Below are 26599 nucleotides of genomic sequence, written 5' to 3'. Positions count from 1 at the left end.
GCAATTTTAAGTAAAAAAAATTGAAAAAATATCGAAAATTAGCGATTTTTAAATTTGTAATTTTTTGGGGGATTTCCCCCGTTTACGGGGAACGAGGGCATTTTTTTCAATTTTTGAGGGTAATGTCTTCGACTAGATACGATTTGTGATTTTTTGACATATTGTTCATCAAAATCGGTCCAGCGAGAGCTGAGATTGAGCTTTCAAAGACACAAAAAAAAAAAAAATTAAAAATTAAAAAATAAAAAAACACATCATAGTAAAATTAATACCTTCTCAGCTTCGCATCGAAGCTAAAATAAATAAAAATAAAAATAAAAAAACACATCATAGTAAAATTAATACCTTCTCNTTATCTTCATGGTGAAAACAGACATTAAACTTAATAAAAAAAATACGATTTTTGTAAAAAAATTCTTTTTTATATTTTTAACTTTATAATGCTATAACTTTTTGAAAGATGTATGGATCAATATAATTCTTTTCTTTATAGATGCATGATGTCTTTAACTATCATTTGGTATATATTTTTTTCATATCTGAACCTTTATCTGTCCACAAGGGGGGATTTAANGTATATTTTTTTTTCATATCTGAACCTTTATCTGTCCACAAGGGGGGATTTAAAATGACAACTTTTTCACAAAAAATTTACTTTTTCATCTTAAATTTTTAAAGTGTTCCGGAAAGTCTGACACTTTTATATATATCTTAAATTAAAGCTAATGTAATTTACTTTATTATGCAAAAAAAAAATTTCGGACTTTATTTTATCTTCACGGTGAAAATGGCTACCGAATGCTATTATTGTGTGAAAATTCTCGATTTTATTTTTTACATTTTTAACTTTATAATGCTATGACATATTGAAAAGTGTATGGATCAACATTATTTTTTTATGAGAAATAATATTTTTTAATAATCCCTTTTTCATTCGACATACTTTATCTTAATTAGTATATTAATAATGAACTAGCAGATCATGTAGCTTTTGGAATAATCCACCAATTTTTTAAAATTAAACACTATCTAAAGATTTGCATCGAAGCGTTTTTTTTTTATAGTGATTTTAATCACTGTCAGATATCATTATACTTGATCCATCTATGCCACGTCACCACTTTGCTGCGACCCCCCTGTGCTGGGTTGGGTTTTTTTTTATACTGTGCCATTTTCCAAACATGAAATTTCATATTAATAAGTTATTATTATAAAACCTTTTTAATAAATGGCTATATAAAGGTTTATTTTCGTTGATTACCTAAATTTGTCAGGTGAATATCAATTTTTTACATGTTTCTTCTTTAGTAGTGTATTAAACAAAGACGCATTTACAAAGACAACCTCTTTTATTACCTACCAAGGAAACATACAATCCTTCGCCCACTTCTAGATATTAGAAAAATTCATAAAAAAAAAAAATAGAACTATGTTTGAAGTGACTAAATTGTCAGTTCTGTATTGAAAAATAGATATTATTTTTTATTTATAATCATATATATATATATGTTAAAAAATTTTTTATTTCTAGTAATAATTGTTATTTATGACATTATTTTTAGGTTGCAACACGATCATTTTTGCAACAAACAGTTCCTAATATAACATTAAAATTGGATTTAGAAAAAAAAGGTTCAACTGATTCTATTTTTTTACAAACAAGTCCTTCTAACTTGATTTATATTAAAGACAAACTAGAAAATACTTTAAAGCAAAACCAAACTCAATGGATAAGAAAAATCCGTAGAAAATTAAAATAAAGGTGCAGTAGTTTAATTCTTTTAAATACATTGTATTTTTCATTAATATATTAAGATTATAAAGATGTTTTATATTTAAACTTTATCTTCTGAAACAGTAGTCTGAGCAGATGCAATTGATTTTGTATCGCTTTTATCATCCTCCAATTTACCACATACGAGACATGGGAAATTTTTGTCTAATGCTTGTCTATATTTTGGATGACTAAAACACAATAAAATATCATTTTTGTAGTAATAAGTTTTGTAAATTATTACTATTTATTTATTAAATCATTATTTACCTAATTGCATATACTATTGGATTGTACACCGCATTAGCTTTTGCAAAAACTGCTCCCCAAATAGTAAATAGAGGGTCAATTGTTATAAGATCAAATATTGCACCAAAATTTATCACCAAATATGGCGTCCATGCCATAAACCATAACGATATAGTCATCAGAGCAACTTTTGCCAACTTAATTTCAGCACTTGTATTACTTTGCTCACCAGATCTAAGAGATGTCACATTCATTTTTTTTGCTTGTTCTCTCATTGTTTTTTCATGTTTTGCAACTGCCTATAATAAATACTAATAAGTATTTAGTATTTCACTCAAAGACTTTTTTTTAACTTGCCTTCACAATGAAATAGTAAGAATATATAATCACTAGCAAAGGTGTTACGTAAACAAATAATGCATATATAACAATGAATGATTTGGATTGTATTGACTCATTCAGATAATCTGTACCACATGATGTCATATTCATCTCTGGTACAAATCTAAAAGTAATATTTATATAAATGTCTTTTTCATAGTTCAACAAATTCATATTGTCTTACCTACTCCAACCTAATATTGGTGCTATAGACCACATAATAGCATGTGTATAAATTAGAAGAATTTTAAAAAGAGCCAGTTTGATTGTCATTGGTTTTGCTGCCAAACCCTAAAAAATATTTATTTCATATATTGGATTATAATTATTATTGTTATTATATTATTATTATTATTATTATTATTATTATTTACTTAATTATAAATAGACATTATAATAATATGTATATTTTTTTTACTTTTACTATGACATTGTATCGATCTAATGCTATGAAAACCATCGTCCAAATAGATGCATTACCAAATATTGATCCAGCCATAGCATATAATTCACATCCAAATGGCCCTAAAAATTAAATTATTTTATAGATATTTCCCTTTATTCTGTGAGGGCAACACAACTAAGTCATTTCCATCACAATATGGGGTTTTAATATTGTGGTGCTAATCACAATTATTATTTATTTTCAATAATGAGCAAAAAAAGGTATTTAGCTTAACAAATATGCTATGTATTGAAAATATTTTACAAATTATATTCAATAGTTATAAGTATTCAAAGTTGTCTCAGCCGACAAAAAGCTACTTTGTGCCTGTATATAATAGTATTTTATCATATATAGTATATTTTAAATATAATAAAATATTTTACCAAACATCCAAGTTTCGTACAAACAACTCCAAGCCATAGCTGGACCCATTGAACACATCATGCAAAAGTCGGAAAGTGCTAAGTTTACTACTAACAGGTTTGATGGCGTTCTCAAACTTTTTGTACACGTGAAAATATATAATACTAATCCATTGCCTGTTAACGCTAAAATTGTTAAAAGACACATCGTAATCCCTAACCATTTGTACCATATTGATTCCATCGGAGGATATAGATACCTTTTTAAAACAAACAAGTAATGTTTATAAAAATGATTTAATGAAATACTTTGTAGTTATATTAATATTACCATATTGGTTCAATCATATGCATCATTTCTGGTGGAACTCGATCTACCACCGTTTCATTGCCATAGCCTCCTTCTGGTAAGTTTCCCCAAAGGATCTCTTGGCGATCAAAATGGGGTCCGATTGTTTTCAACATTTTATCCGTGTACTATTGTTATTATTTACGTTTGTTAATTTTTATTAAAACATAAATTAAAATCTTGATTATTTTTTTTTCAGCTTTTGTGCTACTAATGAACTATCCTCAAAAACATATATTAAAAATCATGAATGTTTGTTAATTTTAACCAAGTTACTTCCCGATTATTCATTGATGTCAACTGTCATAAATTGTCCGAAGGTCTGTCCAAGAAAGGACTAAACCATTACACCCCGTTAACTTTATTTAAATTATAGCCTAAGGAGGAAACCCCACGTCTGCCGTCTTGTAATATGTCTTGAGGATATAACATGTTAACTTAAAGAGATTATTCTTAATTCTGGTACCAAGGCTGAGGTATATTGTAGGGTTTTACTGCACGATTTTAACTTATGTAAATTCTTTTTACGTTTTGTGTTATCGGTTAAATTATATTAAATTTAATTTAAAATGTTTTAAATAGTTCCGTTTAGTGGAGTATTTTTAAATAATTGTAGATCATGATGTGTACTTGCCATTTTGTTGAAGTCTATTATTTTTCAATAAAGTTATTAAATAAATACTTAAATAATAATATATTAATACACGTATGTATTTATATATTATGTATAAATTATTATATTATAATAAAGATGATAAAATATTTTCTTGTTATTTTTAAAAATACATAAAACCAATTCAAAAATTGTATTCTAGTTACGTTTCTAACCAATCATTGTCTTAAAATCTTATACTTAATCTTACTATCTATCTAGACTATCATTAGAAAAGAACTTAAACCTATAGAGAGTCAGAAATGATCTAAGTTTTTCTGGTTTAAATTATAACTATTTTTATTAATGATTTAATTATAATAAAATGAGTTATAAAAAATAAAAATTACAGTTAGTAATGAACTAGAAGTATAATCACAAGTGGAAGTTGGGATAATTTTTGCGGGCGTAATCTCATTTTTTAAGTCTATCTTAAAAATATAATATAAAATATACATGATTTTTCAAAGGAATTAATTTCAAAACCGGCGTTAGAAATCGCTTGGGGGGCTTTGTGCAAACAAATTTTACGGGACCTCGTATAGGACACACTTCCTACATTTCTAGCGTCGTGCTTACTATGATTATATCAGTAATATTTATAGTTAGTTCCAAAATTCAATGTTTAATTAATCCCTTAATATATTATTTGATTTAATCAAGGCTGGACAAATTAATGATTGGTAATGGAGGGTGTTAACGAAATTTTCTCATTACTAATTTTTTTTTTCATACAACAAAACATTTATGGAGACGTAGTCATGCTCCTACGTATTTAAAACTTAACCACTGCGACTTCCTTGGTTTTCAAAAAAATTATATTCATAGTAGTATGCGGATTATTTATTGAACTCTCCACTGTAAACCATAACGTCGGCAGATTTTTATTTATAGAATTTATTTACGATATTACCTGTGTAACAATAGGCACCCGATCACTTGTCTGTGACTCGCAAGTTTCAGAGAATTTGTTTATCAATACTATTGACCAAGTATTCGTTTTAATGAATCCACATTGGTGGTATTGACATTAAGCAAGAGAAAACCGTAAAATGGATTATAAATTTAAAATTGAAAAATAGAAGACTATTATATTTTAACTTCGATACAAAGCTGAGAAGGTATTAATTTTACTATATATTTATTTTTATTTTTTGTGTTTTTCTCAGTTCTCACTGGACCAATTTTATTGAACAATGCATCAAAAGTTCCAAATCGTATTTAATTGAATTTATTACCCTCAAAAAAAAAATAACTTTTCCCATAAATAACGAAAAAACTTACATTTTTTTAAAATAAATAAATGTTGACATTTTTTTACTTAAAATTACCATAATTTTTTAAAAAATGAATGAATCAAAACAAAATTGTTTTAATAAACACCTTAGGGTTGCATTAAAGCTTATTTTACGTTTAATATATAAAAAAAAAAAAATTGTTCTAGAACTTATGTGTAAACGACTCTAATAAATTGTTTTAAATTTTTATTCTTTTATTATACTTGTAAATCATAAAACATGTAATCAGGATATAATTATAGGCAATAGAGTTTGATTTATTTTTGGTCAAATTTAACAATTTTTTTTAAAAATTAAACTTCAGATTTGTATCGAAATGTTTTTTTATGATGATGATTTTAATCACTGTCAAATATCATTTATACAGATTCCACTTATGCTGCGATCCCACTCGGCTGGGTTTTTTGGAACTAAATTTATAAAAATAACTTTTTTTAATATTTAAAAAATGGGTATTTAACGAAAAATACCAAAGAATTACATTAGTCGTTAAATGAACCAAAGATAAACTAAGTTAAAATTGAATTAACTTTAAATTTTAACATCTCCGTTAAACTAAAAAGCTTAAATTAACTTTAACTTAATAACTCGTTTTTGTCCAGCTTTTGAGTTAATGATAGCTATTTTTTTACAAAATCAGAATTGTTAACTCAATCTAAAATGCTAAAATTGTACATATAAGGACCACAGTCTCTAGTTCTTAATCTTGATCTGCCTGTACTGCATTTTAAGTAATAGAAATTTCAAGATAAAACAAATGTTGACTCATAAGTTACTGATGACTTATTATAATTTTTGAATCGTACTATAAAATATGGTGTCTCTTTTTAAAAGAATGATTCACTGCATCTTATTGCAATGAGACTAAAATGAGAATTAAACAAACAATAACCTAAAAGACGTTGTGTAGGGAAATAATTACGTATCTAATCTAATTAGCTGTATGTGTTGTACACTTAAGATAACCAATATATGTGTGCAAATTATACATGACATTATGAATATGGCAAAAATTATTATTCATAGACTACAACACAAATACTCTTAAAAAATATATATATTTAAAAGAGTTTTGTGTAATTGTTAATGCTTAGTAAATCATTTGCTAGCTTTCTCGTCACACGTTCTCAACACAGTGTGTTCACAAAATGATTGGTAAGTTTACATGATAGCCATTAAATATTTTTTATATAGTTACATATTTACTGTAGTAATATTTTGATTAATATTATTTCATGATACTATAACAATATAGTTTTTTCTAATATTCTATGTGGATTAATTAATTCCATTAAATTGCAACGTTTTTTCTACTGTCGCTCAATAATGACATGTACTCAGGTTTTACAATTTTAAATATATAAAAAAAAAAGTATCGAGGTCTTTGATATTCTTTTTTATGTCCTTATTTTATCGCAACTACAGTAAAATTATATTGAATTATTTACTTATAATAATCATTAGAGGATTTTTACAGCTCTTATTATCTATAATCGACAAGTCGTAGCTCGTAGGTGCATTGACTTTGAACTCTGATATAATTTATAACACGTCAATTTTGTTGATTACACTATTATAACATTTTCTATATGGCAGTGGAAAACCTTATACTACAGCAGTGTGCCGTTGTTTGTTCATAAAAAATCATGACGTTTATAAAAATTAAATGTTATTTTAGGATAATTGTTGTAGGTATCCAAAATTGATTTTATTCAACTTTTTTACTCACAGTTTATTGATCAATAATGATTTTACCAATGCCTGGTATGTATACAGAAACAAAATCTACTGCATGTGTATATTAAAATCATAATTTATATCGATTCAAATATTATAAAACCATCTAAAATATGTGTAAATTAAATTAATGGGAATCACAATCATTTAAAATTGAAATCCACATTGATTCTAATTATCTTATGTAAATTATTTAACAACTAATTTCAATGTAATGTTATTGTGATGTAATATTTTTTTACGATACAATGTTTTAAATTCTCATTTCTTCACTGTAGGTTGTATAGACTTATTCGTTTTCATATTCTCTACAACGATAACAAACATTGATTAGTTTAGTAACAAGCACATTAAGGTTCAGTCCCTTGAAAACTGTTATTTAGAATAAAGTAGCAATCATAAAATAGTTCATCGATCATATTTAAAAAAATCATAAAATAAACTTGTAGCCGCAATTTACTTTATTTTAACGCAATAAATTTACTACAGGAGGATACGGTTGGGCCCCAGTAGAGCAAGCCAACTCTTTAACATGGATACCGTGCAACGCTGGTGATCCTCTACCCAGAGGCGCAGTGCACGTTGGCGTAGACAAGGACGGTGGACACTTATACGCCGGACGAGCTTTCCATGAAGGTGACTTGCTTCCGGCTAAGATAAATCCAAATCACGAGGGTGCATATGTTTGTTGGGGTGGCACGGAGCATGTTATGAGTCACTTCGAGGTCAGACACTATTACACTATTAATTGAACATTATGCTTCTCTTAATTACAATATTGATTATGAAGGATACTATTTTTCCCGTTTTGTATAGGCGTATTAAAATTAATTAATCTCATCTATTTTAATGTTTTCTGAATTGAGAAAGGGACGATTTGTATTCACTGATTTTAAATTTTCATATAATCTAATAACCAACTTAATGAATCGATTTTATACTGCATTTTCAAATTAATTGAATTATTACAATTACTTAAAAATAAATAACCTGAAATCTCAACACTATGAATTTCAACAAAAAATTTAAAATTTAAACATTTTTCATTTTTACTCAACATTTAAAAAATAAAAGTTTAAAAATTATTAATTTTATTAATAAATTCAGGTTTTATGTCACGCAAGCGTTGCATGGCAAAGTACAAATGGTAACAACATACCTCCAAATGCTATTGTAATTGGCTCAACTGTAGAAGGGGAAAAACTTTACATGGGACGTGCACTTTATGACGGCACTTTGACACCAGGAAAAGTAAGATTTTTAACAAAACAACACAATTTATCAATATAGTTCAAAATTATTAAACAGAAACATTTGAAAAATATATTGAATATTTGTATATTAAAAATGTAACCAAGTCGTAAAATTACTAGGCGCTCTACATTTTCTTCCCATAAAGATAAAATATATAGTTGTTTAATGTTAATCCATTTTTTAATAGTCGAAAATTGTTTTTAGATTCAGCCGAGTCATGGTACTCTTTACATTCCATACAACGGCGAAGAAGTGGCAGTCGGTGAATATGAAATCTTAGTCTATCGACCCGCAGTAACTGTTAACTAGCTGAACAAACTATAAATGTGTTTAAATCGTGTTTATGTGCTAAATAAATACGTAAATTAAGATACATTAAATAATTGTTGTCACGAGTTTATTACTTGCAATAATTTGCTTAAAATTCAAATTTTACATGTTAAAACAATTGAAAGTATCTAATTATAGATTATTTTTTAACTAAATTTCATTATACTGTTTTGAATTATAAAATATTTCCAATGTCGATGTTTAGTTAACAATAATATAAAATCAGTTTATATTTTTACAATTATATATTTGAGTTGGCATGTTTTTTTTATAACTTTAAATTATCTTATTATTAAACTATCGTTTTTTTTAACTTGGAAATATTTTAATTTTGTTAATTTTCCGTAGAAAAGAATATGGGTTCTAGTAGATAGATTCTGAGTACTGAAAAAAATATCTCGTGTGGTTAATTGCTCATAGATGCCGCTAATGGTTTTTTCAGTTAGTGATAAACAAAGTGTCAATGTTCGTTTTTTGTTTTTTTAACGCATTCATGGTGTATGTATTGTCGTCATATTCTTCTAATAGGAAAAGCGGAGTAAACCGTCACCCATGTATCGCGGAATTGCTCATCTCGGTGGTTGAATAATACCAAAGGAAGGCGGGATTAGACGGTGATAATGTTAATGGCTTACACGACCGGACCGTTGGTCTAAATCGTGTGCTGAAATATAAAGTGTATATGTATAAGCTTACGATATCGATACTTTACCCAATATGGTCGTTATTTAACCATCGATAACGCTATTGAGTGCGACTGACACTCCTCCGATTACACGCTGTGGTCGATGGCGGCTGTGACGGCGTTTGATGGTTTCCGGGGAGGGCGTCGGCTGCGACCACACTCGCTGCAATGTTGCTATCGGCAGGTGATACGATTGGCTTGTTATACATGTACGTGTATGTATCGGCCTAACCAAAAGCTTTCCGGTCCGCCGATGCAATAAAAGTTTCGTCTGTTCCAGTTACCTCTGTGAGTACACTCATCTGTACCACGTTCACCAACACCCTTTCAGCACACCTCTATTAAGGAACTTTCGTTTTTATCTACAAGGTTTTGCTTATTGACACTAAGTTTTAGTCCTTTTTCCCCCACACTTTACTACTTTTAAACTAAGTACTCGACCAGAGTGTGGCATTTCGTTGTTTTTACACTATACGCCTACACTTTTCTTTTGTGCCTACTAGATGCCGTCACCTGTACCTTATGTGATTCGTTTGCGATACAATCATTCGAATAATTTATTAGAACTCACATGAATAAACGTTTTAATCGCCCAACTCGGAAGTGTAAATAAATAAACGAAAAATCAGTAGTAATGCACTTGTGTTGCCTCGTAGATATCACAGAATAATTTATAATTTTCTCTGAATATAACGTGCATTATAATGTACTACACGTTATAATAAGGCAACCATGATATGGTAAAAGCCATGCCGTGATTTTTGCCGTTTAAGAATTCTTGTCTGTAATTTAGAAAAAATTTAATCACGAGTTCATATTATAATCGTATTTGACAATAAGTAGTAGATAAGTTACACTTTATTATTTCGAAGGTGTTCTTTGTATTCTCTCATTATGTCAATACTATCTGGATTATAATTTACAAATAGTATTTAAATGATATCTGCATTTAAGAACTTTAATCATCGACAAATAGTACAGTAATATTAACATTCTTATGATAAAATGTGTTAATTTATGAAAAATAAAAAAAAAGTATTCTGTAAGAAATTAATTTATAAATAGACTCCTATATCGTTAATCATAAATTTAATAAAACATTGTGTCATAGTCTTCTAAAAATAATAGCTTGTACATTTATAGTACTCAGAAACTAAACAGCTGAACATCAAAACATGCAAAAATATTAATAAGAATTCCTATGAATCCAACTATTGTTAAATGTATAATTAACTTAAGAGTGCTACACCTTTACCGATTATTTATTTAAATTCGGTATGTTGCTAATGACATAAAACAATGGTACGTTTGTGTATAAAAAACTTCAATTACTTTCAGGTATTTGATACCGATTTACAAAGACGAGTTACGCCTTTAAATGTTTCGTTCTTAAAATAATTAACTTTGCAGAACAAAGTGCAGTTATTACTTGACAAACTCAAAATATTTAGACATGATAATCAATTAAAATGTTTTCTAGATTATTTGGTATTTGGTTTTCAATTACACGTTGTTTGCAAATATTAAGTAATTCACAATTATAATATACTATTAATAAGAAAAACTATACGACACAACTAATTATCACCAAAGGGTTATTACCATAAATTATTACTTTAGCTTAGTAATATTAATACCATCAAATAAACGCGTCCACTTCAGCAAGTTAGAAATTACACACAAAAGAACTCTTTCATTAGTACTAACAGACGAGCATAAATCTTGGGGACCGTCCAAAAACACCAATTCCGTCTGTTTGATCAGTCGATGACATTATTTTAGACGAAATCTTACGACCCCTCGTAGACTTTACTGCAGTTGTAATAACAATTTCGTAATATCTCAATTAGAGCAGTGGCACATTCCAAGCGAATCCCAATTAGCTACTAAAACACTCAAAACAATGGTGTTGTAATAATATGTACACTGCACATTTTCGGTTACAACACAAATGTAAATTTAGACGGATCCATCCACAACACTGTTTTTTGGCTTAATATGTTAGCAATGTGCGTACAATGACCAGTTGCGCCGGCAAAAACAGTGTGCGCACATCTACCGAGTGCGCTATCGATCGGGGGCGCGTGTGCTGACGACTAAAACGACAACACCAAATACCCCGTGGTGGATACGGTAAACGGCGTGTGTGCGACGGCGGTGTCTTACGTAACACTTAATTTGCGCATTACCGTCTTGCGTTGTTATTATTTTGTCTATCGAAACAAAAAAAACGTCGAGTACCGATAGGCCGCCGTCGTTCGTTTCACCAACTCGGGAAGAATTATGAATGTAGGTAAATTTTGCCGTCCGAACGACAAGGGCGGTGGTGCCGCCTCGGCGGTGGCCGTCGTGAATTCGTCATCCACCGAAATGAGTCATGCTGGGAAAAAAGTGAGACTCTCGTCCGCGGCGTACACGGCCGAGTAGATTGCGGACGGTAAAAATATGGACAAACCTAGTGAGTTTCACTTAAGTTATATTTATAATCATCACGATACAACTGTGGTAGGTTAGGTTTTCGCACGAAATGGATACTCGGAAGATCATATTTACCATTTAGGTATTTCATTCGATCACAGATGCCATAAAGTTTTATAGACTTGGACTCGACTATTAAATACCTAGATGTTTGTTTCTTCATTAGACTTATAAAAATGTGACATGGCTAACCTCNGGTTAGGTTTTCGCACGAAATGGATACTCGGAAGATCATATTTACCATTTAGGTATTTCATTCGATCACAGATGCCATAAAGTATAAAACTTTATGGCATCTGTGATCGAATGAAATACCTAGATGTTTGTTTCTTCATTAGACTTATAAAAATGTGACATGGCTAACCTCAACATTCATAATCTTTGTAGGAGTAGTGATAATATTATTTATTTAATTCGTAACTTGAGAAATTAAATAAAGTACTAACATTATTTTTTTAAATTATGTAAAAACAAAAAAAGTAAAATGTTGACACGTCGTAGATAGACAACATTGGTCTGATAGTGATTTAGGTACTCTTCTTGTAAGGCGCAGAATAAGATATAAAATAAATTAATTTATGAAATTCGCGTCGATATCGATCCAAAAAAAGTGTATATTCTGTCAGTACTATAACATTAGGTACTTTATCTGATGAAGTACAAATATATGTTTTGATCATTTGAAATTTAATTCAGAATGAGTAATTAAAAGTAATAATAACAATTATTTAAAAAAACCATCTAGTTCGAGCAATGAATTTGTAACATAGTTTTATACATTTCAAAAAATAGACACTATAAGATAAATTGTTTTTCAGTTATTTCAAACAAAACAAACCGAAAATTTTACGAAAAACTTACGTAATTATTAATAAATTTGATTTATTGTTTCAATGGTTAATGTCTGAATTAATATTTAACCTTGAACTTTTATTAAACACTAAATAACTATAATATCTAAATCATGGAAAGAATGAACATTTGAGTTGAGATTCTTAATTTGAAATATTATCAGTAGACACAGATGTCAACTAAAACAACCAACAAACTGTATACTTTTACTTCCTCATACAACATCTTTTCATCTTTTTTTTTTTTGTACCTGAACAGTATATAGTTGTTAAAATGATTTAGGTCATACACATTACACTTAAAGTAAGCTATTAAAGAAAATAGAGATGGGAATGTTAACCATTCAAAATATCATACAGGCTATGACGCACAAAAATAGTGCATCAACAGCGCTTTTAAGGTTTTTTTTTAAGAATACATTGTATTGCTTGGTTTACAACATTTCACTGGATTAGTTGTATTTTATTATGTGTTGTGTTATCTAACTAGGTTTAAAGTGTATAATTTATGATTAAAGCATTTATGTGTATACGTTTGAAAGAATAATAATATAAATAAACTGTGAGTGCTTTTAATGTAAATATGTATGATGAACGAAAATGGTTGGGGTGAAAATCATGTAACGTCATAAAAATGGTTTGCCTGTAATTATGTTTTACTCATTTCCATATTACGTTCGTGCATGACACTTCAAAGATTCATAATTAGTTTAGCGCTCATTAGATTGGGGTTGTTTTTAAAAGAATCAATAAAAATTGGTTTATACTAGAGTTTTATAAGAAAAATGTACGAATTTTCGTAGAAAACCTGTGCAAATAGAAGAAAAAAAATTTTTCCTACATAACAAGCCTTTATACAATTTTTCCTATTATATTTTTATACATAAATGTATAATAGACCCTATTATATTTCGTATAAAATCATTATTAAAGTATAAAGATTTTTTTTATCATTTACTGTGCTCTTTAAAAGGGCAAATGATGTGAACCTTAACATTCATTTATTTCAAGGTTTTGGTAGATTATTAAACAAAATTGTATAATTTATTCACTTTGTGTCTCAAATTATTTTTTTATTACATAAACTAATTTAAATGAATTATTTTTTGAAGGAATCTGTTAATAAACAGATTCTAGATGCCTTATTGTTAAGAATGTAAATTTCATTACCTAGGTGATATATCATATGTAGTATTATTGTTCTTTTTTTGCATGATTATTTATTAAACAAAGTTTTCTAGCAATTTTTTATACTGATAATTTTTATTCACAAAAAAAAAATTGTTTTTTAAATTATTTTATCTCCCTCAAATATGAATGTAGGCAATTATAATGTACGTACACAATTGCACAATTTTCATATAAGATTAGTGAAGTGTTGATTTTAATAATATTTATGGGGTTAAAATAACACTAGTTTATAGCGTAAAGTGATTTGCGATTTTCTGGTTTTGAGAATATTAGTTACAGTTAAATTTCGATTTAAATTAATATTGAACTGTAAGAATTTAAACCAAAAAATAGATATTTTTATTACAACTTTTTGTTTTTTTTTATTTTGAAATGTATTAATTTGCAACATAATGTATTCAATTCAACGGTCCGGCGAAGTTGAAGTAAATTCAAATGGATTTAACTCAACCCAAAACTAACTAACATCATTAGTTATAATTAAAACAAATCCAATATTTTTTTGTGTGTACTTATATGAATATGCAAATGGATTATGGGTTGAAATATTCCTTATACTATTGAATCTTAAACATTTATATCTGAATAAAGGATTGATGAGTAGTGTAGCACATAGTAGACATACTGGTAAACAACTTATAGGACTTATAACTATAACATCTTAAACATAAAGACTATTTTAATAGCATAATTTTATTTGCATATCTAGAAAATTATGTTATATTATGTATTATTATTGTATAATAATAAATAATATAATATGTAATGTATTATATAGCATAACTACGAAAATTTTTAACTAGATCATTGCACAAATTTTAAAAGTGCTAATATATTCTACAGACACAATATATTTTTATTTGAGACAAATAAAAAATAAATCAATATTCACATTTCCTGTTTTATACTGCCATTATTTGAAATAATAACACATAAGGGCATTAAACGGAACACGTTTTTTATGATACCTTTCTCTAATGAACTTTATGTAGTATTTACAATAGTGTTACTTAAGGCAAAAGAATATTTCGAAAGTAATCGTTCAAGTTCTGGACGATTTCCGAGTAGTCTAAACATATCAATTGCCAAGTACACATTTTTTAAAGTCCAAAGACCGAGGTTTAAAAGCGATGCCAAAATTTACATTTTATTTTGCTATTGTCAAAGCGTATTGCCAAGGGTTTTGTAAATAAGTGTCTAATTCACATTATTGTCTGCTAAATGTTACAGCTCGTATAACTATTTGAAATTAGTATATGTTTTAAATAATAATTATTATTAGTAAAACTTCTCGACAAATGTTGAGTTTTTAATAGGTTAACGCATAATATCATTAAATTTTTTGGCTGTTGGTTAAGGATTCAACAAAAACTATTACAAGAAAAGTAAATTTTATTCTAATTTATTTCATAACAATTACTTGTATGGTTTTATGCTGCAATTCTTAATGAGTCGCATGGAAAAGACGACCCAAATCATCTCTCAAAATACCAGTGGTATTCTTAATGGAAAGGAAAAGTGTTAGTTTTATTTAAGCATAAAATGTACCTATGCCACGTTTGGCCTAAGGCGCTATTTACTTCACACTGCCATGGTGGATAATGATTTTACACTTGATTTTTTATACTTACAAATGGTTTCAAAATTTTATCATTTTCATTTTCCCGCTTTTATTTTGCGTTAGAATATACAAAATGGTGCTTGCAGGAATAATTTGAACACTTGGCACCACATCATGTTATTATTTTTGTATACACAATATGTTAACACTTGTAGTAATACCAGTAAGTGTTTGTATTTTGTACATAGTTCGTTTTATAATTAACAAATTAAAGGGAAAATTTAATTTTGTACAAGGAATTGTATTAGCTTATTTTAACATTACAAGATGAAAAATTAACAATTAAACAAAAGCAATATAAAATTAAAGCTATATTTTACTTATGATAGCAAATTTATTTTTAATTTAAAATTTTTCATTGGTGCAAAAATAAACATTTTGGAAGCTATGCCTTCAAATTTGTTTACAATTTAACATTCCGAAGAAATACAGAGAACACCTAACGATAATACAGATTTGTTAATAAATAACGACCTACAGAGAAAACCATCCATTAATAATTAAATATAGTTATTAAATTTGGTATTCGAATTTTTATTTTATTGCACATTGAAGAATGTCATTACACCGAAAATTGTATTTTATTTCAATCTAAAAACTATAAATTTTGTTTTATCATATAACATTAAAAATATCTGCTATTATTAATATTGTTTTGGCATTTGATTTCTTGTTTATTTAGTGCTGTGATATGACTGTATGTATAGTTAAAAATAATCAATAAAAAACTTAGATTATCTAGCCAACATAAATTTAAAAAAATGAAGTATATATTCGAGTTCATTTGGTATTTTGTTTTTTTATTCAAATACTGTGCATGTCTTTTGTCACCAGCAAGTCTAACGAGTGAAGTTTTTGGGAGGTCCACATATGTGCCGGTAGTCGTTTCCTCTGTACGGTAAAGTTATGCACGTTATTATAAATAATAAAAACAAAGAACAGTGAAAATAAAATAATATAATTAAAAAAGACAGTTAACTAAATCCGTTTTCGTAGACTGTACAGGAGCATCGCGATGCTTGTCGCTATTAATAATACAACCAATGGCAGAGCTAGTAAAGCCGTTCTGTCACATCTGCCGCTTGGCATCGGACCAGCAACGCTCACAAAACGGATCTACGCGGTCCTAGTGTCTTGACGTATAGTGTGTTTTGATCGAGTTTTCCAGCAGCAACAGTTATTCCTTTGTTTATGTCATGTGACAGAGTACAATTTCGACGATTGCAATTGATATTCGTTACTATTCAATTGCATGTTTTCTGTGTTGTCTCGATTTGTTGCCGTCTCCCAAATTTTATTTCGTTGGCAAGCTCACGTCATGTACTAAAACGATATTAATTTCTAGTAATAATAGTTGAAAATAAAACAATAATATGTACGAATAGTGAATTTGCCGGACCGAAAAAGTGTTGTGCGTTTATATGCGAAAGCTCCGTTTTTTCGGAGACTATCGGATTATTATGATATTTTTCGGCTTATACTATCTGGTAAAACGAGCGATTTACTTGTCGTCGAAAAAAATATTCAACGGTAATACCAACGGCACTCCGAAAGCTGACGGCAAACCCAAAAAGTCGAAAAAGATCAAGCGAGCCATGAAAGGTAGAGCAGAACTTTTTTATTTACGTTATAATTAAAATTAGAGATGCGATACCGAGACACTATTTAAACGAGTTAAGTAATTTGCATTGGGCGTGAACAATAATAACGTAGAGGACGTTTAAATTAAATTTTAAAGAGGAGGAAATTGCCGCGCAATATATAAATGTCACCGATCATTTATTAAATCGAATGCCTGGCGTAACTTGTTGGTAACTCCGTCGTTAGGACCGGCTACTATTTCGTATGTTAGCGTTTGCAAATCATTATTCAAAACACAGTAGTCATAAAGTTTCAGCAAAAATTTTTAAAAACTATTAGTGGAAATTGAAGTGTTTTATTTGAGGATAAATGACGACAGCTCTGTTTAAAATTGTATTGATTTTTTTCGGTGAATATTTAACAGATAAACGGCTTAAAATACGATTATCAAGAATTATGATGACATAATAGACGCGATATAAAATGTTGAAGTGACAGGATGCGCAAGATGTACTCTCGTTAAATTACTGCATTTAACATGCGTGATCACGTCATGTTCATATATCAATAGACCATAACACGCAGTGTATAACATACCAAATTGATGGCTGAGCCCGTATGACTGATAAATATTATAACAGCAGCTGTTTTAAAGCTGCCATACAATTCCTTTTTATCGTATATTTCTTAATATAATATATAAATAGTTAAATACGACTAAGAACTTTTAGGGCAATTAGAATACTATTTTGAAAAATTATTCCTGCTAATCAACAATAGCCGATATTCGTTAAAATCATTTCCAATCAAAATTATTATGCGTATAAATTTATTGTAACAAAACAGTATTTATTATACGTACAGAGTGATATTTTTGACACTAGCCAAACATTAAGTGGCATTTATAGTAATCATATTATTACTACAATTCTCACTTAAACTTTTGTCTAGCGTTAAAAGAACCACTCAGTATGTAATAAAAAGATAAAAATTGAAACATTTCTAACTTTTGAGAAGCTATTTTTTTTTATCATTAATGTTGTTAATTTACTTTATTAATATTATTTATACATGTTTAGTATAATTAATATGCACGTTTAATTTGTTCAATGACATAAATTATTATATTATGTAGTTTAAAACTTTTAAACTAAAATTTAGATACTTTATTATTTTTATATTTTTAGTAAGAAATAAAAAAAAAGAGCTATTTTTCTTTTGATACATACATGTTCTCTTTAATTCAATTACTAAGACCAGTACGTCTCAGGAGAACTCTCGCCTTTAAAATAAGTTACGTTTGTATTCTTCACATTTAACACCATGTGACTTTTATTGCGCAATATACTTAAAAGCATTGCAACGCCAAATTGAGTGTCATTTGTATATATACTGCTAGTATAATATACGGGCAGTCAATTCAGTATCATTATTATTATTCAATGTACTCAAAAAATATATTGCACAATTATTCTAGGAATGATGTATTATTTTAAATTAGAACGGCAAATTTAAAATAATTAAATATTCTGGTCACTCATTGTGTTCTGGAAAATAATTATAAATATAAAATTAAAATATTACTGAAAATCAATAAAAATATCTTAAAAAAAATAGATAATAATAACCAATAGATATTCTACTAAGTGCAAGTGATTATAGGAGTAAATTTGATTCGATGAGGGAGCTATTACTCTCTAGATAGTTTTTGATAGACGATAAAATACTTTAGCTCCCCATCCTTAGTATTCAACTTTTTAAGTAATTTTAGTTAAATATAGAGAAAAAATTCCGTGATAGAGGCTCTTATATAAATCGATTACTAGAAACGAATGAAGAGTAAAACAAAATTGAGCAGTTGTCTTTTATGAAATAATATTTTTAATGATGTTTATTTGGAAATATTTAAGTACAATAAATATTTAAATTATTAATATAATACCATTAAATAAAGATGGTATTTATACTTATTGTATAGTACTTATTATGCTTAATATAACAATTTTTTATACAAGGAAATAGTTTATAAAAGGACGAATTAGTTGAATATTATTATACTTAATTATAAAATTAGTAAATACACTCCCTCTTTTGAGACTCTTAAATAATTATTTTTAATTCTCCCCTACAGCGAAGCATATAACGTATACAAAGGAAGTGATATAAATAATTATAAAGAATGTAACTTATTGTCATTAGTTATCGGTGAATACATTTTTTAACATATTTTAATTTTTATAATTAGTACTGTAATTTGTTTTTAAAACAATTTCAATATATTTTACATCTAAAGTAAACTATATGTATTAATGTAATAATTATTATGCAGTGATATTAGATTGACAAACTCTTAAGTCACTGGTCTGTAAAATAAATTGTCTTGTAACTTGAATATGATACATCATATATCATCATTAGGTAACATAAATAATCATATTAATCTCTTAAAATTTACAAATAATAACTAAATAAAATCTTATTATACAATAAAAAAATTGAAAAATTGATCAATGTTGAAAAAACTACTTAACGAGCTCCGATTTTCAAAATTATTCTTTTCAATGTAATATTACCCTCGAAAAATTATTTGCGAAGAACAGAAATTTTTTTTAGCGCTCCTCGAGTTTTTAAAATTATAAGATTTTATTAATAAAAAGAATAACTGTTGCCAGAATTTGTCGACTTAAGATTTGAAATTTTTATTAGGATTGTCTAAAGACGTTCCTAGGGTATGCTGAATATTTTGTTGAAATCCGTTGGTTTTTGACTGACTTGTGTTTTTCTTTGTATATACGAGCATAGTTTTTATTAAGATACGGTTTTATTTCTCTGTATTACAATATATTATGTATATGTTATGATACTTATGGGTAGTGGCCTACCCATAAGAACAGTCCGAAAGTACGTGAAGTCATCTGTAGGGCACTGTGTCTGGGGCGGAGACTACCTATTAATAATTGGTAAGCAATCCAAAAAATAACAATAGTTAACTATTGGTTACAGTTTTAATTATTTGGCGTCGCTAAGTTTTTGCTGAAGAAATTTTTTTTTGATTATCACATGCTTTTAGTAGCGCCAAAGTCATATACTATTTATAGTAACATTTTGCCAATGGAGTTTATAACCTTTTTTATATTTCATATATCTTTCAGATATTTTCTAACTATAAATTAATTCAAAATCAGGAAAAATAGAATACTTCTAGTTTCTAAAGTTCATGGATAAAATGTTTGGAACGGGAAATAAAGAATATTTGTGAGTTTTGTTTGTAATGGATTCTAGAGACTAAGTTTGTTTCCAACAAGAATACTGAGTACTTTTCACATTAGAATTTTTAGAATAATGACTCTACAAATTAGTTCGTTGACTATTGTAATGTTTAAAAAACAAAAGAATATGAGTTTCAAATGTATTTTATATTTATTACTTCCTGGCATAAAAATAAGAATGAAATAATTTATTGAGATGGGGTGCCAAAGTGTCTAGTATCAAAATGTTTCTTGCACCCAAAGACTGATCTGTAACTTTAAAGAAACTATAACAATATACCAGTAAAATGTTTTGTAAATAGTTTTATTTTAAAGTTTTTCATTTATTAATAGTTGGGAAAACGTTATATGTCAAGTTAAAAAAAACATAAACGTATTTGCTTAAATGTATGTCTAAATAGAATCCAACGTCAGTGCTAATTGCATAATGTTGCTTTTGTAGTAGGTATACAAAAAAAAAAAAAATTCTTTGTTGTATCTTATATAGAGCAATAAGATATAATAAGATTAAGTAGGATTTTCCTCCCATCCTACTTCTTGTTATTAACATTATTATTTGTATCATATTGTAATTTTTTGTTAAATATTTGACATTTTAAAAGAAATACTGCCGTGAGACTAAAAGTTACAAGAAAAATTATATAATTTTTGGTTGATTCTATAAGACAAATAAAATTATTAACTTACTTGTAAGTGAACATTTTTTTTATAATATTTAAAAAAAGAAATCTTTAAATCCCTGAATACTTTTTAATATGTTATTAGTTATTTAAACTAAATATGTAAACAAATTTTTAAATTTTATAGCTTTTATTTAATAGATAAAAACTAATTAAATCAAAATATTATTTCAATATTTTCAAGACAAGCGGAATTATTTCACAATTAGATTTTTATTTTTGCAAATAATTATAATTTTTTAATATTTTTGTGTTAATATTACATAAAAACACTTTTTCTACGCTAACTTTAATTAATATTAGAGTATTATGCTATGGATTATAATAAATATGGCCAGAAATTATATCTATTTATAATTTTTGTTCGAACCACTTTGAAGGGTCACAAATTTATACAACTTTGTCATAGGATTACATAGTAGCTTAGAAATATATGAATAGTTTTTTAGTTGGTAATTACAAATATAGTATATTCAAGGACATATTTAAAAATTTATAATAAGAAAGGTACAACAAAAAATTGAATGGATATTTTATAATAAAAATTGTAGGTGTTTCTTTTTGGTTAATTTTGAGAAGATAAAAAGGTCATCTGAAATGTTAATGTCAGAATTTTTATACATTGGGGAATACACGTAACTTTATGCCCCTCCCTTTAAAAACGCCACTGAATATATTATTATAATAACATATTATGTTCATGCCAAAATGATTAAAAAATTAGAAGTATTTTCATAAGTTATTAAATATACAAGATATATGTATAATGTTGGCTTGAAATCAAGTAATCTCGTTATATATATATAAATATATATATATATGCTTAAAAACTAGTATACGTTTATATCAACCAAAATAAAAACAGGCAAGTGTGAAACATATGCATACGATTAATATTCAAAAGGCTCATAAACTACGATTCTTCAGTCATATGTTATATTACGTATATTTTATTATATTGTCTAAAGAAAAAAAATGATTTTGAAACGGGGTGGTGTTTTATTATTATACTTTTTTATTTCATTAGCGTTAGGGCTGATAGAAAAGATTATATTTGTTTTTTTATAACTACTAATTTTTATTTATTTGAAACATTAGGCTGTGTGGTGCTACCATAGGGGTGGTTAGGGGGTTGTAATCCCCCAAAATTATTTGTAATGTTTGACCTTATTTTTGCTCATTCATTATTTTTAAATAGCGGTTCAGAGTAAAAAAATGTTTGGTGAACAAAAAAAAAAAATATATAAATAATTATATGGATTTAAAACTTGTTAAATGAACAAAAAAAATTATGTTACGACCTTTCTTTTAGGAGTTCTTAATTCGAGTGTATCACTTTAAAATTTAGTACATACATTTTTACTGAAAAACAAATTGATTTATTTATGTTTTTTGAAAAAGTTAATAAATGCTGAAAATGAACAATATAGATCTTGAGGTTTTTAATTTAAATTAAAAAGAATTATCTGATTCATTAATTGAGTGACAGATACAAATCTTTATACTATTTATTAATCTAAATTTACATAACAATCATACTGTATGCTTAATCAATTTTAATGATATTAACAACTACTATACTGTGGACAAAATAAGAAGACTGTTATGGGTATTATTATAAGGTTTAAATTTTATAAGTGTAGGTATGCAGATCAATGTCGTTTTAAGTGCGTGGTACGAGACTATTTTTTGACAGCATAAAAATGAATTAATACTTACTTTAGACGATAACCATCTTTCTCCTTATAACAGACAAGAAAATTATTACTATTAATAATATATGAAAAAAACAAAACAATGAAAAATGCAATGAGTAATGTGAATTTTGCATTAGGAAATGGGATAAGATGTGTGCCGCCATTGTCGCCAATCGTTCGTAGTGGTACGGGAGTGATTTTTGGTCAACCAGATGTTTACGTATCTTATTGCGGTTAGTTTCTATTTTAGCGTATGCGCGTATTGACGTTCAAGATAAATACCTAAAGAACAACGATAAAATTCTTATCATTTAGTTTTTGCAAAATAACGTTAAACCCTTATGTTAAATATTTTATTAGCGAGCTTTTTTATTTCAGTGTTCAATTTTTTACCACTTAAACATTTTTTGACTTTCTATAGATATCGAAGTACTGCTGATTTCATCGTAAAAATTTGAGTACCGACTATCAATTGCGAATTTAATTTGTGTCTAGTTGTATATTAAAATATAATACAAGTGTTGTTCAATAGTTTTGGCTTTGATAAGCTTCTATGCTTATCATGTGACAATAACTAATTGCTTGTCTTCAGATCCATTTGTCTGATCTACCAAGCTTAGATTAAATTTCTGATGGTTAGTACTTATTATTTATTATAATTTTATTTTACTAACAATAAAGTTACTAAATACTTATTAATGGAACTTAACAGTACTAGATAAATGGCTCAAGGTTGATAAATTCAATGTATGCGTAACTAACGCTCTTTGATTCATTCTTTAAATATTCTACTGTATTTTTATATAGTAAAACAAGGTTAAATATATAAGTTATCTGACTAAAACTTAAATATTATGTTAATGTTTTACTAATTTGAGTACCAATAAATATATTTAATGATAATTTTAAATATATATTATAGTTTCATATTTATCCTATAAGGTAATTATACTTGTGTCTAACTCATTTATACCATAGTTCAAATTATTTTAATATTACTTATAATGTAATTTTTTTCTTAAAACCTTTTCAATTCTCTTAATATTTAAATACTGTTGAAAAAGAATAATGAAAATTAGGTTTTTTATTATTATATACTCATGTGTATTTTTTAATTGTGTCAAAAAACTTGGCAATTGGCAAGAATCTGCTTGATCACTAAATTTAAACATATTATTTTGATGAGTGTTATTGCAAATCTAAAATATCATTCATGCATATATTTCTCAATAATAAAATCATCATTAGAAAATTGTGCTACAATTTTAATTTTTTTTTTTCATTTTGCAGATTCTATGTTAGGCATTTCCTCTACCACGTACGGTTGTGTTCTAAAAAATTCAACCATGGTTGAGGTGTTTGCTGCTAGTCAAGGTGACTGTAATTCCAATAATTTGGAAATGTTGGATACCACATTGAGCTCTTATAGGAGTAATGCTTCATCTCAAGATAATGCAGATTTTTTCCAGGATTATTCTGATTATCAGTGGTTTGCAGACTACAGGTATTTCCATTATAATTTTATAGACAATAAAATTTATATTAATGGTTTTTCATTGACAAAGGTATCGTGATCCTGATAACTTAAATCATCATCAAAGTATTTTAACATCTATATCAGAAAATTATAACGTTCCTTGTTATGAGGATGTGGCAAGAGATCTTGATGTTAATTTGGCTCATGTAGACATGGAAAATCTTAAATCTGAAGATATTCATAATATACTCAGTACACTACCATCTATGTGTGGTCAAGACATCCAAGTACGTAATAGTCTTAAATGCTTTTCTGTTTGTATATCTATTGAGCTAATTATTATTATTTTTTATTAAATAGGCAATTTCGACTGATTCATTTTGTAAAAACAAGCAATTATTCTCTCCTGTTAAAGAGCAGTCACCAAATCCTTTTATTACTTTTAGTACTGATTCCTTAGACTGCAGTGATGATATGTTGATTACTTGTAAAGCAAACAATAAACATAACTATACAATTGCTTTTGAGGAACCAGCTATGGGTGTTTCAGAAGAATTTCAAAGTAGCGAAGCTATGAGTACTGGCGAGAGTAGAAATACTGGTTCAGGTGAAGCATGGTCAAGTGATGGAAGTATACAACCAAGTATACCTATGGTATCATCAGATACTACTTTTACTACTTGGAATAAATTAAAAAAATGTATAACATCTGAAACTAAAAATTGTATCCAATTAAATAATGAAGTAATTTAAGATTAAATAAATCACTCAATGTTTTAAATTTTATGGTATAATATTTATATTTTTAAAAATTAGACATCATCAAGTTTGTCTTCAACTAATAATGAAAAAACTCAAAGTTTACCTGATCTCATACCATTGAAATTGATATGGCTTAAACAGAAAAAAAGTCATTATAATTATCTTATCAAGTCTACACAGTCTGAAGGAGGAAATGGTAATTTATATACTTATTTTATTACTTATTAAGTTGAAAATTATACATGAGATTATTTAATATGTATTTTATTACAATATGTGGAATTTTATAATATATGTAAAAATTAATCATAAAATAACACAACATGTCTTTATAAAAATATAAAGTATTTTGAATTATTGTCACAAAATAAAATGTAGTTGTCAGAACAAAAATTAAAAGACATCTTTACATTGTAAAGTTTTATTGACAATAACTACAAATTAACTATATCCATATATATTGCTAAAGAAATTATATCCTTGGAGTATGTAAATAGTCCATGTATAATTACCTATAAAAATTTGAAATATTATATATTGCAAACATACAAAGTCAAAAATTTGAGAAGATAAGTTTTTACTTTCCATAGTTTCAATAAAAAACTAGTATTATTTAGTTAAAAAAATTCATGGAATGTAATAGTTTTATTTGCTGATATACTTAATACGAGAAAACATTCTAAAATAGTTTAACAAAAAATTTAGCCGATAGCTTAATGCTGAAACTAATAATTACCAATCTCAATCATAGTATTCTACACATTTTTAAATTTTATGATATACATTGTATTTATAATAATTTAGTATCAATTAAATTATATATATTTATATGAATACAATATTAATATTATATTTATATAATATAATATATTCAGTGGTTTATCCTGGGGCTATAAATGTGATGCCTTCTATGGGCCAAATTAAACTTATATGTTAGCATGATGTCTTTACCTACCATTTGGTATATTTTTTTTTATAAAGCTGACCCTTTACCTGTCACAGGGGGGGATTCAAAATGACAACTTTTTAAACTTAACTTTTGAAAGTGTTGCGAAAATACTGACACTTTTATATATACCTTAAATTAAAGCCAATGTAATATACTTTATTATGAAAAAAAAAAATTTCAGACTTTATTTTGTCTTCACGGTTAAAATGGCTATCGTATGTTATTTTTGTGTTAAAATTTTCAATTTTCAATTTTGTATTTTATTTTATTCTAAAATACCTTAGAAAAGTTTTTGAGTTAGAAAATAATTCTTAAATTATTTGATTTTTATTTCATTTGGAGTCAATAACTTTAATAAATATCAAGGACTCCATAACTGTAATCCCCCCTCGTTTGAATAAATTTCTTATCCTCATTAAAAATTTTTTATGGCTCTCATTTATTTTCTCAGCTCTCACTTGACCAAATTTTTTTAACGATACATCATCACAACTAATACACTCATTTGAGTACATTTTTTTAAC

General features: G+C 27.3%; 4 protein-coding genes and 1 long non-coding RNA gene across 12 annotated transcripts in view; 3 read left to right on the top strand and 2 right to left on the bottom strand.

The window, feature by feature from the left end:
* LOC126904270 (COMM domain-containing protein 2-like) overlaps positions 1–4121 on the top strand; it is a 12285-nt gene extending 8164 nt beyond the window's left edge. For 2 of the 3 annotated variants that reach the window (XM_050683170.1, XM_050683168.1), the window contains exons 5-6: positions 1563–1762; positions 2565–4121. In XM_050683170.1, coding sequence (XP_050539127.1) covers positions 1563–1760 — 198 coding nt within the window. In that variant the 3' untranslated portion in view covers positions 1761–1762; positions 2565–4121. The remainder of the gene's footprint in view (positions 1–1562; positions 1763–2564) is intronic. The other variant, XM_050683169.1, reaches the window with a different exon arrangement.
* Positions 1751–3679, bottom strand: LOC126904262 (opsin-1-like). Its single transcript, XM_050683148.1, has 7 exons — positions 3546–3679; positions 3236–3474; positions 2823–2929; positions 2589–2695; positions 2377–2528; positions 2045–2318; positions 1751–1965 (listed from the first exon to the last, which is right to left on the bottom strand). The coding sequence occupies exons 1-7, from the start codon at positions 3677–3679 to the stop codon at positions 1836–1838; spliced, it is 1143 nt and encodes a 380-aa protein (XP_050539105.1). The 3' UTR covers positions 1751–1835.
* Positions 4122–6502: 2381 nt separating the features above from the next.
* Positions 6503–8989, top strand: LOC126904271 (uncharacterized). 2 transcript variants are annotated; one of them, XM_050683173.1, is made up of 4 exons: positions 6503–6668; positions 7740–7975; positions 8358–8501; positions 8709–8989. In XM_050683173.1, the coding sequence occupies exons 1-4, from the start codon at positions 6662–6664 to the stop codon at positions 8811–8813; spliced, it is 492 nt and encodes a 163-aa protein (XP_050539130.1). In that variant the 5' UTR covers positions 6503–6661; the 3' UTR covers positions 8814–8989. The 2 variants fall into 2 exon arrangements, with proteins under 2 accessions (XP_050539130.1, XP_050539128.1); XM_050683171.1 differs by lacking the exon at positions 6503–6668 and adding an exon at positions 7100–7277.
* A 2625-nt stretch (positions 8990–11614) lies between these two features.
* The window catches only part of LOC126904254 (uncharacterized), a 26404-nt gene continuing 11419 nt past the window's right edge, over positions 11615–26599 (top strand). The window contains exons 1-6 of one of the 5 annotated variants that reach the window (XM_050683133.1): positions 16551–16558; positions 23025–23120; positions 24178–24391; positions 24453–24651; positions 24725–25108; positions 25181–25322. In XM_050683133.1, the coding sequence (XP_050539090.1) occupies positions 24183–24391; positions 24453–24651; positions 24725–25108; positions 25181–25322 (934 nt within the window). In that variant the 5' untranslated portion in view covers positions 16551–16558; positions 23025–23120; positions 24178–24182. The other 4 variants (XM_050683131.1, XM_050683129.1, XM_050683130.1 and 1 more) reach the window with 4 other exon arrangements.
* Positions 16601–23019, bottom strand: LOC126904275 (uncharacterized). Its single transcript, XR_007703703.1, has 2 exons — positions 22910–23019; positions 16601–16983 (listed from the first exon to the last, which is right to left on the bottom strand). It is a non-coding gene; the product is annotated as an uncharacterized LOC126904275 (long non-coding RNA).

This window comes from Daktulosphaira vitifoliae, unplaced genomic scaffold (assembly GCF_025091365.1).
Source record: "Daktulosphaira vitifoliae isolate Bord-2020 unplaced genomic scaffold, ASM2509136v1 Scaffold_4, whole genome shotgun sequence".
NCBI classification, from domain to species: Eukaryota; Metazoa; Arthropoda; class Insecta; order Hemiptera; family Phylloxeridae; genus Daktulosphaira; species Daktulosphaira vitifoliae.
The sequence above is the reverse complement of the archived record's forward strand: the minus strand, read 5'-3'. Positions and strand labels throughout refer to the sequence as shown.

Coding starts and splice junctions, on each gene's coding strand:
- LOC126904262 (XM_050683148.1), bottom strand. CDS start 3,679: ATGTTGAAAACAATCGGACCCCATTTTGATCGCCAAGAGATCCTTTGG. Junction 2,319..2,376: donor CTATTTCATTGTGAAGGCAA/GTTAAAAAAAAG, acceptor TATTATAGGCAG/TTGCAAAACATGAAAAAACA. Junction 1,966..2,044: donor CCAATAGTATATGCAATTAG/GTAAATAATGAT, acceptor ATTGTGTTTTAG/TCATCCAAAATATAGACAAG.
- LOC126904271 (XM_050683171.1), top strand. Junction 7,976..8,357: donor ATGTTATGAGTCACTTCGAG/GTCAGACACTAT, acceptor TAATAAATTCAG/GTTTTATGTCACGCAAGCGT. Junction 8,502..8,708: donor GCACTTTGACACCAGGAAAA/GTAAGATTTTTA, acceptor AATTGTTTTTAG/ATTCAGCCGAGTCATGGTAC.